Source organism: Papaver somniferum, chromosome 9 (genome assembly GCF_003573695.1).
Source record: "Papaver somniferum cultivar HN1 chromosome 9, ASM357369v1, whole genome shotgun sequence".
NCBI lineage: Eukaryota > Viridiplantae > Streptophyta > Magnoliopsida > Ranunculales > Papaveraceae > Papaver > Papaver somniferum.
Window position 1 is genome coordinate 164,524,568 of NC_039366.1, and position 13,397 is coordinate 164,537,964.

Genomic DNA, 13,397 nt, shown 5'->3' on the forward strand with positions numbered 1-13,397 from the left:
TTTCCATATAAGAAAAATTAAGTTATTTCTGATCTTAATTTGTCTTATCAAAATTAGGAAAAATTACATCGGATAATTGTTTCTTGGTAAGAGCCTAAGTCAATTACTCCGGTAGTTTCGGATTTAGTGTTGCTTATTATAAGTGGTACATTAGATCCCCGATTCTCTTAGACTCATATAGGTTATATCGAGTTCTTATGATCTTGAGAAGTCCTTTCGAAATACTTTTTGTACTTTTCGTACCTTTGCCATTTTTTTGACAAAATGTGGAGAAATATATAATGATTTCAATGCTTGAGAGAGGATATATGTATTGTAAAGTATATATCTCAACATAAAAGAGTAAAACATTGATTAAGGAAGAGAAACATATCATGATGGGTAATATTACATACTACAGAATTGAATAAAAATTATGTTTAGATCGAATATATGCCTAGGCCTATCTCAACTTTAGGGGGGAGCAAAGTTTTTGTTATTCAACTGCTTCGACCGCGACATTTATTTCGTGAATATGTGCAAGACTTTGTGTTGTTGAAACTTGGAATCAAGCGTATGAAGATATAGTTAAGAGATTTTTATGTAATGTAATATTTTTGTCTTTTAATTCTTGTATTCTCCATATGTAAAGAGTTTTTCATAAAATTGACAAAGGGGAGATTGTTAGAGCATGCTCGGTTAAACCCACCAAGCGTTGGCATGCCAAGTTTGGTTGTCATATTTTAGTTCCTACACTCGAAGCTACTTAATTTGATTACTAGAGTCAACTCCGTCAGGTTAGACTAGGAACATACAAATGTTGATACTCGCTCTTGTTACTGATGAAGAACCTGAAGATATATCAACATTAATGAACACATCATCCTTCGGTTCGAGGTTGGTAGCAACATACTTCCCTTGTTCCATTTCTATCTTTGTTCTTCCAAGTCAGTATTTATTGAATGTACAAAGTAAAGTTTGTTTACTTGTCTCTTGTATTGATGACTTGGTCATTATATTATGACCAAAGTATCGAAGAAAAATATACTAGTTGTTTCATACAACTAAGTATATGGAGTTACAAAATATCAAAATAAAATAAAATATACTAGTTGTTTCATAAAACTAAGTATCCGTTGCCTCAATACTTAAATTGAGTGTCCATCATTTCACCACAACCAGATATTCGGTTTCCTCGAACTTAGCCATGATTAACACATGTTGCACATCTTCAACTTCCAATAGCGGAGATTTTACAAATGAGAGAAACTAATTACCATAATAGTTGCTATTGGCCACATTGTCGTTATTAAGCCCAAAGAAAGAAACCTGTTTTGAGGCATACTCAAATGTTTTAAGGCATACATTTATCTGAGTTCAGCTGAAAAATTATCAGTCAAACCTTGAATTATCAGCTTAACCTGGGCAAAAACATATGTTATCAGCGGAACGTTGAGTATGCCTCAAAAAGTTTGAGGATGCCTCAAAATATGTCTCTAAGGAAATGAGCGCCATGGGGTGCTTGCTCTTATCAGCATCCTCCTCCTAAAGGCCTAGAGAGAATGTGTGTCATTCGTAAAGAGACGAACTTACTTCACACCTAAAAACATAGTCAACCAATCAAAAACTGCCAAATATCTTTCTTCTCAAGGAAACCAACCACTTTTCTTTTTATTTTATTCACGGAAAATTAACTTTCCTCCAATAACAACAGTAACTAGATAACTACCTCGGTTTCTTTCTTCTTACACTCGAACTGTTCTTCTCCTCTCCCACTTCTTATATCTACTGTTTTCTGTTGATAATTCTGCAATAGATCGTCGACTTCAATGGGCATCAAAAAATTCATGATCCCCTTCATTCTAGCATCCTCAATTATTTTTTGTGTTATCATCATAGTAACATTACTTCTTACTAACCCCATTTCCAAATTCCAACCCGTAGTCAAACCAACTCTCACATTACAATCCACTACTAATACTCAATATCCAGTGGCATTTGCTTACTTGATCTCATCATCAAAAGGTGATCTTGAGAAATTAAAGCGTGTTTTATTCGCATTATATCATCCGAATAACTACTATCTACTACATATGGATCAAGGTGCGCCGAAAGCAGAACACTTCGAATTAGCCAAATTCGTATCGGAAGAACCAGTTTTTAGCCAAATTGGTAATGTGTGGATAGTTGGAAAACCTAATTTAGTTACTTACAGAGGACCTACGATGCTTGCTACTACTCTTCACGCTATGTCATTGCTTTTGAGAAGCTGTAAATGGGATTGGTTTATCAACTTAAGCGCTTCTGATTATCCATTAATCACTCAAGATGGTAAGGTAAGTTCACAATTTATTTGATCTTTTTTTCTTTATTCATTTGATTAATTTCATGTTCTTATTATTGGGGTTTTTCATGAAACTTATTTTTTCAGATCTGATACATTCTTTCTCCAAATTGCCTAAACATCTCAATTTCATACAACATTCTAGTCGTCTGGGTTGGAAACTGTGAGATTCTTTTATTCTTTACATATTTTTCTATTGGTTTTGATGGGCTAATAATTAAGATCTCCATTCGAAATTTGTGTAGGAATAAAAGAGGAAAACCAATCATGATAGACCCTGGACTTTATAGTCTCAATAAATCTGAAATTTGGTGGGTTATAAAGCAAAGGTCTCTGCCTACTTCCTTCAAACTTTATACAGGTACTGCATTTTCTTCCCCTGCCTAACATTATTGGTAAAATCAGACTTGTTGGTAAAATTATGAGTTCTTGTCATTATAAATATCATTGAGCATAAAACTTAGTGCTACACAAAAAGATAGTTTATGAAATGATGTTTCCAATTTCTAGATTGCTAAGTTTAAGTGAATGCACATGGGAAGTCCTTCGTTTCAGGTTTATGGGGTATAGACTCCATGTGATTTTTCTGACCTAAACAGATGCAACATGCTTGGTCTCTGCAGAGCTTGGATATGCTTATATCCCTATTAAATGGGATTAATGTTATATAAATTGTTGCGTTTTGAATCTTAAAACAGATTTCAACTTGTTTAATTAGAAGTTAAAACTAAACAAGTACAGTCACAGAACATCAATATGCCTTGGTTCAGATGGCATTTGTGTCTTCTTATTGCAAACTTATCATGAGGTGGATTAATGTATTGCTTTAACCATCTTTCTCTGGTACCCGTAAATAGAAAACTGAAATATACTAGTAAATTCGATGGTCAGAAACCCCCGTGCCAGGCTTTGGTTTTTGCAGTATATCCAAAACATTAGGTGCGGTGAAAAATGGTTTCTGACGATAGTTGAATTCCTGCAAACATCTAGTGGCAAATCTAATCTCCTTATTATGCTCTTGTTGTAGGCTCTGCATGGACTATACTGTCAAGATCATTCGCAGAATACTGTATAATAGGTTGGGATAATTTACCAAGAACTCTACTTCTATATTACACTAACTTTGTATCATCACCAGAGGGTTACTTCCAAACATTGGTGTGCAATTCCGAGTACTATAAAAACACTGTCGTGAACCATGATCTTCATTTCATTGCATGGGATAATCCACCAAAACAGCATCCAAAATCCTTAGGAATCAAATACTTCAAGAAAATGATTCAAAGAAATGTAACATTTGCTAGAAAGTTTAAACAAGATGACCCCGTTCTTGATAAGATTGATCGTGAACTTCTTAGAAGAAAACATGGGGAATTTTCTTACGGTGGATGGTGTTTTGAAGGTAACGAAGAGAAACCAGCAAGGTCAACCTGCTCTAGTTTGAAGAGCGAAAATTTTGGTGTTCTAAAGCCTGGTCCAGGCTCCATAAGATTGGATTCTTTATTAACAGATTTTTGTTCAGTTAGGAGTATTAGAAGGCAATGTAGATGAAATTATTTGTGTGAAGAATATATGTATTTTATTATTCAAAGAAAAAAAGTGGAACTCATATTAAGATTTGAGGCTTTCATCCATGGTCAGAACTCAGAAGTCCAAAATGAATAGATTTTGATCTTATAAACTCGAGTCTTCTGCAAAATTTGCAATACAGGATAAACTCTTTTACTCCTTTCCAGAAGTCACACTCCACGACGTAAAAAAGTTAGAATTGTAGATATACATTAGTCATTAGACACAAATACTCAAACAAACTCCTCCAAAACAGAGAAACTTTTCAATCTTGCAAATTATATACAAAATCTAAGCTAAAGTTTACCAGATACCCATAAAAGTTTACCAGATACCCATCTAAAGTCTAAGCTAAAGTAGGTGCAAAATTGATTTTGCACTTAGGAAGAGCCAGGGGGATTAACGGTCATCTAGACTTTAACATGTCAAGTGGAATACAACGGTCGTTTGTGCAATTATTTTTATCTAGAAAACTAGAGTCCTAGATGTTGACAAAAGAATTATAAATGAATAAATTGAAATAATTGATTAACAACTACAAAACACTGTTAACAAACAAAAACTGTTCCAAACAGGAAACTCATACGGGAAAGAAACCTAGAGAATCTGATCAGAATAAGTTGGAAGTCGCCGGAAAAAGTTGACAGGAAGTGATGGCATATCATGACGAAACCTAGGATGACGCAGATAGTAAAACCCTGAAAACAGAATGAAGCACTTGAAAGGCACCACATAGAATACCAGTGAAGCCAGTAGACAAAACACCACAAATATCCCTGTCGCACGAGGATCTCTCCAGTTAAGCAATGCTTCTATGCGTTCACCTTGGGCTGCTACGTCACCAAGCAATGACTGTGCTCTTCCTGCTAGAGCCCTCAATCTATCGTACCTCTGACGGACTTGATCAACTGATCTTGTGCTTGGAAATCCATCAAATTCTTCATCTAATTCATCTGGACCGACTGCATCCACGTAAGATAACCTCGGGTCCATGTTGGTTGGCAATCTGTGGCGGAACCTGAATCTTAGAGCTACGATGAAGAATGCATACATGAAAAGTGTGGGTAAAACCAAGTGTGGACATAATATAATGGCCACCAATAACAAGTGTACCAGTACTGTAGTTGAAGGGTTTATCCAGGTGCGAATTCCATCCAACCATCTAGCAAAAGATGCTGCACGAGACAAACATCCAACGACTCTGAACCAATTTGCTTTGCTTCTTCTCATACTCCACACATGTGAATCTGTATCTATCATATACTGAACTACTTCTTGCCCCATTGGTGGTTCTGATCTTGCTAACCGTGTTAAAACGATCCTCATTGCCGTATGCCGAAGGATGTCTTGTTGAGCTGGACCCAGTGGTTTGACATAGTGCATTCGAGGCAGCATCGGATTGGTGTATACCTGAAGTATGTTCATCAATGATGAACATGAAAATCTAACAGCTAATTCTATTTCACCCATTTTCTTTGCCCCACTTGGATGTATTACTGTTAACGCATATGAATTCATGTATACTCGATTTGTATCGAGAGTAGCCAACCGTATGCGTATTTTACCTATCCGAGCATCTTTACCTGGTTTACCAGCTTCATCTTTTTTGTATCTTCCGTTGTCGAATACACCGATTGTAAGAACTGTACAAGGATCATATACATCCCATGTATACTGTTCATTCCAACGAGGATTAAATCGATCCAGAATCGTACGTGTGCGAACCCACTTGGGACCATATTTGGCAACCACATAAGCATCTGTAGTGCCTCTTGTACCATCTTTAGTCTTCACAGGAAGCAAATTAGCCGCACCCCGAATACCAACCTCAAGCAACCCAATAGGGGGCTTTGATAACTGTTTAGCAGCTGCACGCACATCACTTGTCACATGAGCAGCTTCATCCAAGACATGATAACCACCTTCTAAGCATATCCTCACATGAATACGCCCTGCATACGGTCTTTTCTCATCACCAACTAGATTGAACCACCTGGATCTTGATTCAGCATGATCATCTATTCTCCTATCAGCAGTAGGAACGTGTATTTTTGCATGACCAACAGAATGCCCAGCACATACATCTTCCACACTCATAACTAAGAATGGCTCAAATGGCTCAGCTGCAACAAACACAAGATCTTCGTTCCAAGTAGGGTTCGCTGAGCTAGATGAGCTAATAGAACACCTGCCTGTCTTGAAAATCTGCCCTCCGAGTTGAGCTTTCACATAAAGCTCAGGACTCCGACTCTTTGCTTCAGCAACCGGACCAAGCTGCAAATCTTGGGTTTGAATAACCGTTAATCTCAAATACCACAGCTTCGGAGAAAGATAAACCTTGGCTCTTGTTTCCCGTAATAACCCACCAGAATCTGACTGCCAAGCCTCTTGGAATGCTTCATCAGCCTGAGTTCCGACCCAAACAGCAAGCATGACATCGGATCCCGACAATGCGTTGTCAGGAGTAGTAGAACCTTCAAGAGTATACCATTGAGGAGCTAGAGGACTATCTGGAGGTACTCTTTTAGGTACTTCTTGAAGATCAAATGAAACATTACCAACAGAAGTTTCTGTAACAGTTGTTGTACTAATATTTGTATCAGCTTGTACCGTCACTTCTGTTTTTTCGGTCCAAACTGATACTTCTAAAGCTGTTGAGTTTAACGAATCTTTATCAAATGCAAAAACTTGATCCCAATCTTTACCCATATCAACAGTTTTTGTACGAATACTATGAGTACCGATAACAAGTTTAGCGTATATATTTGACCCCGTTTCTGAATGTTTTGCTTTTAATACGCGCACATACAAAAACGGCATTCGATCTACCAAATCATATGCACTGTTCCGATGATTACGATCACTACTATTACTGAGTGAACTCAGTTCAAGAGAAGAAGAATCATGGCGTTTATTATTACCTGCTGTAATAGCTTTTTCCTTCATCTGTTTCTGCGCTAATGGAGGATTTTCAACCTTCTCAGCCGGTGGCTCAGGTGGATTTGCTTCTTTGGATTTCTTGTCTTCCTCTTTCTTCTCATCTGCCTTTTCATCTTTCTTCTCCTCTGTTTTCTCCTCTGGTTTCTCTTCCTTCTTTTCTTCTTCTTTCTTATCTTCTGGTTTCACCTCCGATGTAGTAACGGTAGTAATCGTTTCCCCAGCTTCAGATTTCTCGGTGGTAGCAGCAGCAGGATCAGCAGGAGCAGGTGCAGGAACAATTTCATCGATGTAACACATTTTTAAACCGATTTCACCTTTGATTTGAGAAAAAACACTTCTTTTCTCTAATGGATAGTAAACCAATGTTTCAGATCCAGATTTAGGAAAAATATTCCCAGAAATTTTAACCTTACCCAGAAAAGTACTTCTTTTCCCACTCTTTTTGTCATTATAAACATTAAGCTCTAATGTTTCAGAACCCATTGAAGCTATATCATGAACCACAAATTCGACCTTTTCATCCCACTGCGGATTTAAATCACGAGAAATTGTTTTGGTTCTTCTTCTTTGCCCATCAAAATCAACAAGAACATATGCACTTGATGTTCCTTGTCCATCTTTTGGCATCAGATTCTTCGCATTACATATTTCAATCACCAGCTTCCGATTGATAGTTTCCCCCATACTGGAAACCCCTAATTTCCTCTCCCAATTTCACTCTGAAATCAAAACTTCGCTCACTGAAAATATCGTTTTTCTTTATTTTTGTTAAACGAAGGATTTTGAAATGTTTGAAAGAAGAAATAACTTTACAACGGGAAGAAAGAAATGGGTTAGGTTTTTTAATTTAGGGCACTGTTTATAAAGGAAAGAGAGCCTCGAAAAAGACACGTCAGTATCCTGCCACATAATCCTGCATCCACGTGGATATTGTTGGAGTCTGGAAATTATTATTTACAACTCGTAGTGGTGGTGGGTTAACTGAGCCGCAGCACGACGTGTCGGGTGCTGAATGTACGGATTTTTGTTGTGCGTGCGCTGACTAGGATCTGAAATCAGACTTGGCTTTTAAACGAATTACGACCATGCCAGTAATTTGAGGTACCATAAGTTGCAAGAATATTTTGTGACTGAAAGCATGAGTGGATGTGACAGTCAGTTTCCGTTGGCACCTAAAAAACGCATGAGCATCAAATTGTACGATGTGCAGCATTATCCTTGCGCGTTCAGCTAACTGTAAATGGAAAGGTGGGTGAATTTGTCATTCTTTACTTATTTGTACCTGATTTAGCCAATTTAATGAGTTTACCGTTGAGGATGTACAAGAATCGTGAGTCAGCTGGGTATCTTTTGACAGTTAATACTTCAATGACTTTACTGCGCTTGTTATGAGACTGGTGCATTATATTTTTGCACCATCTAATTGTTACGGACTGTTATGCCAACTACCTGTAGAACTGGGTTGTTCAAAGTCATAGACATCAACATTAACGATAACTCTATTTAGGACAGATTAAGCTGATCAAACAGTTAAGTTGTAATCATATTTGTGGGCATTTCGATTTGACTTATGGATAAACATATGATCAACGGTTGGCATAGTTAACCACGTACGTGTATGCATGATATTGATAAAAACTTGATTCCTTTGTGTAAGAGAATCAGAAGAAGATTTGCAGATTGCAGAATTATATTTTATTAATGCACCTTTACCTATCTTATAAACTATACTATATAGAAAAGATGGAATAATTTTACCCATATGGACATGGAGTAATGTAATTGATAATTGAAGTGATCAGTGTATGGTTTGGATTTTTGTCTAAATAAGTTTTCCTTTCTGAACTACTCCATAAATAAAGGGCCGGGGACAGATGACTAGTTGGACGGTGGTTCTTCTGCAAATATGAACGTTGGGTTTGTTTTTGTGCATCTTGATCGAAGTATATGTATTCTTCTTTTCCTAAAGGTGGTAAAGTTCAACAAATAAGGAATCTGATGGTTAAAAATCACAACGGGAAACAAAAGTAATGTGAAGTTAAATTTTCTTTTGTATAAGAATACAGTACGGTCGGAATACATGCACAAGTGAATTAAATATCGTTTAGAACTCCATAATGGGAGTAAAAAAAAAACACAAAAGAACTCCATAATGGGAGTTAGTTACTATTAGGTACTGAATGAGTCGAACATAACACTTTCTTTTAACAAGATTAGTTGGGTTTTAACTTCGTCGAAATAAAGATGTTGATAACCAAGTGTATACCCTCCGTCCCAACCTACCAATCTCAATGCTATAGTCGGGACAACAGGGGCTAGTCCAGATTTGGGATATGACGTGTCATAATCTTAATGGTGAAGAAGGAAATGGTTTTAGCATTGGGATTGGTTGTGGGATGAAGATAGAAATGATCAAAGGTCTGGATTGATTGCCCTAGATCTGGCCTATGTTAGTTGTCCCAGTTATGGAGTTTTTCTTTTTGTGTCGATTTTACTTGATGGCTTTAAAAATTTGCCACAAAGCTATTATTTTTTTATTTTTCCTTTTATAACAGCAGATACCTAGAAGCTCAGGTAGACAGATAAAGAAGAAAGAAAATCTCCCTCTACGGATGCTAAGATAGCTAGACAATGAAAGAAAGAAAATCTATCCTACCTGATGCTGACGAGTTTCAAACTCAGATTGTCACTATCATCACCTAACAAATTTGTCATTGTACTACAATGACATCTGCACATACAAATATTAACAATATCCACTTGTTTTATCTTGGACTATGAGTTTCTTTAATTGTGTATTAATAGTAATTATTCTTTGAAGACTTATCAAATATAAAATAAAATCAATGTTTGAAGATCCTTATCAAGGGTAAAGAAGGAAAAAAATGATATCTCTTTACATATGGAGACCGTCACTTGAAACAAGAAGGCGTGTGGACAGTCACTCGATGCGATTCTCTACAGATGTCTCCAACGCTTTAGGTATCATTGGCCAACTATGAAGACTCAGACACGAGCATTACAAGGGTCTTGCTCCACCTGTCAGGAACCTCCGTATCAAGAAGAAGCCTTGGTCATGCATTATACACTGGGGACTAGCGAGATTTGCACATCCACTATTTGTGTGATAATTTTCCTTTAAACAAGTGAACATCCGCTAAGTAACACGACGAACTGGGAGATTCCTCTTCCACGAAGGTGTTTTCTATTTATTTTATTTTAGAGGGAATTAATTGTGATGCTAAGGAACAAGTTAATCCTTGCAATATTCAAAGAGACACATCAAGAAAAGAGACAATTATTTCTACAAGTTCATGAGAAATACTATTAGCTGATTATGGAGGATGATGCAGCATCTTTTGTCCAGAAATGTCACAAGTGCCAAATTCACGGGAACTTGTTTTACACCTATATATCCCCCCACACTAGATAAGCATACCTTTGTCATTTTATAAATAACAACTACAGAGAATTTTACAAATTTGGTAGAGGCGATCCCATTCAAGAGCATGATTCTCAAATACATCATCTCTAACAATGATACCATGTTTGCTAATCTACATGTTCTATAGTGAATTCACCACAAGTGCATTCAAGGGAGGAGATTATAGAAGGATTAGAGGAGATCTAGAGAGGATTATAAGAAGAATGAGGGGTTGAAGAAGAAGAGAGATATTCAGAGAATGAGAGGATAAGATTAGGATTCAATAATTCATGTCCGTACAGGGAAGTAAAGACAGCTAATAAAGTGCATCTACTACTCACGTAAAACATGTGAGTATAATAACTAAAGGCACCCAGAACAAGATAAGGGGTAATACAAATAAGGGTATCCTATAACATGGGTACTAGCCTAGACTATGACAAAAGTTATCTCCTTTAGATATTCTTGTCCTCGAGAATCAGTTTAGGAAAGTGTTGTTTCATGAAGTTGTCCTCCCAAGTAGCTTCAGCTGGAGTGGAATGGACCCAATGAACCAAACTTTAGGAATAGTTTGCTTGTTCTTCTGTATCGGGCGAGACCCTAGCACTTGTAATGGAGAAACCTTCAAACAACCAGCAGAATCCAAGGAAGAAAGTATTGTTTGAGGAAGCAGTACCCAACTTGAATTTGAACTGTGAAACACGAAAGACCAGATAAATCATAGATGTGCTAGGCAAGATGAGATGATAAGCAACCTTCCCCACTATGACTAACTGAAATGACGAGGGTAACCAAGTACACCACAATCTTTTCGTTTGATCACGACCTATTCAAGACCCACCGTGTATAAACCTCTTTGAGCAACAATCACTAAAGGAATATTTCAACATGGTGTCCACTTGGAACATGGTTAGTCCGGACCGACCTAACAATGTGAGAAATCAAAGCCAAGTGGCAAATCACAATACACTTTGTGTGATTGTCTATGGATACAAGATCGAGATAATACAACAACAAGATGTTCACTTGATAACAGTTACGGTACAAGACCGAAACACTATAAGATCAATATCAAGTGCCTAGTTAACCTACAAGTGTATTTACTTTAATTATAAATAAACACAATTATAATGCGGAAATAAAGTAAAGCACACACTAGAGTTTTGTTAACGAGGAAAACTATAATCTTGTAGAAAAACCTCGGGACCTAGTCCAGTTTTGAATACTCAATGAATTAAGACGCTAAAAAAAGTACACCTGCAACTTCGTGTAGGCCAGACCAAGCAATCTAAAATCCTAGTTACTCCGCTTCAGCAGTATTCTTATTTTGATAACATCTAGTAGAACCGAAGTTCTCAATAGACGTTTGATACTAGATATCCAGAACAGGTGTTCTCTTTAGGACTAAATCTAGTATATCTTCTTAGTGGTCACAATAACTTCTTCTACCAATCTTTCAACGGGAAAGACAAGGATTCCTTTGGATCATATTCCAAACAGTGAAGGATCAAAACTGTTTGGTAACCAAACTCACTTTCTAATCACAATATCAAAATATATGATAAAGCACAGTTACGCATCTTTTATTTTTAAGATCCGTTATCAGATCTGAAGCTCCTAGGTTACGAGATCAAACAAGACAGTGATTACCGAAATAATCAATCTTGATTATATGGTCTATGATAAAATCACAAACAACTTGTTGATCTCAAAAGGCTTATGTTTATCGAAAATAAACAACCTTTTAATCCCGGAAAATCAAGTCACAGAAAGTCACACCAAGATCAAAACACAAGAACAGAGTCTTTAAATCTTCAAAGTCTTCAATCTTCGATTTAATCTTCAAAGTAACAACCTGCAAAAAGAAACTTTATTCCTTATTGATTTGTCGCACATAACGGAGTCTGTGAACAATAGCAAATCAACGAATTTGTCTTACATATCTAGAATAACTTAGATCCGTATAAATGTTAAATCTTTGATCTAGTTTGAGTGTTCTTATATCAGAAGAGAAGGATCATGGAATAAACAAACTAGGTGCAACCAAATATTCAATAATCGTTAGTCAATCAAATCAATAATCGAAAACTAAAATAACAATGCAATTATCTCGTTTCCCACCAACGATACTCGTATAGCCTCTTGATCCCACATAAGTCTTTAAACGAACGGTCGTAAGAGATTTCGCCTAATTAGGGTACTTTCCTCTCCGGATAGACGGCTCCATCTGAAAAACAAAATTGATGTTGCCCGGCTATTAGGATAGTTTGCTAGAAATGCAAACTTAGGTATTTATAGACCAAGGTTGTTTGGGCACCAAGGAATTTCCAAAACCGAACATATTCTTAAGACATGCAATGAATGCCCAAATTCGGTTTTCCTAATTCCAATATATGTAGTCCAATATTTTCCGAAATCTCTCATAGAAAATCTCCAATTAGTAAATGCACATTACTATTTTTTTATTCTCTAGAGCTATGCTTTAATTGCTGGTAATTAAAGCATATAAAACCAAAAACCTTAATTAAAAGATTCTCGATTTATTTCGGTATAGGATCACCTTGAGTACCAAGGAATATCTTTGAACAACAAATGATAAGAGTTAATGCTCATGTTCAAAGTATGTTGACATCTTCACACATCAAATCCTACTTCCGAAACTACACAAGTTCATGAAGAAAATATGTCATTCATGGAAAAACGGATTTGCATCTTGGAATTGGTTCTACCACACTTCCAAATAAGTTTAGAATTGGTTCTATCAAAATTCCAAGACTACTATGTGATCGGTCATACCAAGTCACAATGGCTAGTTGTGATCGGTCCTACCAAGTCACATACATGGGTTCAGATCGGTTATACCAATCACATGGATCCGTTCTACCTAAACATGGTACCTACTTGTGATCGGTCATACCAGTCACTAAGATCGGTCATACCAATTACAAGGATCACAACCTCTTATGATCGGTCACAACAATTACAAGGATCGATCATACCATATCATGGTGATTACTTAGGATCGGTTACTCCAATTATCAGAACCGGTCATATCAAATCATAAGTCTATATATTGTGGTCGGTTATACCAAGATGCATAACCTGAGTTAAAATAGGTTCTGCCAAATCACACATATTAGT

The 13,397-nt window shown here is 36.6% G+C and overlaps 2 protein-coding genes across 2 annotated transcripts; one reads left to right on the forward strand and one right to left on the reverse strand.

Moving 5' to 3' along the window:
- The first annotated feature begins 1,705 nt into the window (after positions 1-1,705).
- LOC113308782 (beta-glucuronosyltransferase GlcAT14A-like) lies at positions 1,706-4,000 on the forward strand. The gene is made up of 4 exons (XM_026557240.1): positions 1,706-2,310; positions 2,411-2,486; positions 2,569-2,684; positions 3,351-4,000. Exons 1-4 carry the CDS (start codon positions 1,809-1,811, stop codon positions 3,872-3,874), a joined length of 1,218 nt encoding a protein of 405 aa, XP_026413025.1. The 5' UTR covers positions 1,706-1,808; the 3' UTR covers positions 3,875-4,000.
- A 441-nt stretch (positions 4,001-4,441) lies between these two features.
- LOC113308193 (protein QUIRKY-like) lies at positions 4,442-7,645 on the reverse strand. The gene has a single exon (XM_026556672.1). The coding sequence runs from the start codon at positions 7,514-7,516 to the stop codon at positions 4,490-4,492; it is 3,027 nt and encodes a 1,008-aa protein (XP_026412457.1). The 5' UTR covers positions 7,517-7,645; the 3' UTR covers positions 4,442-4,489.
- Positions 7,646-13,397: the final 5,752 nt, after the last annotated feature.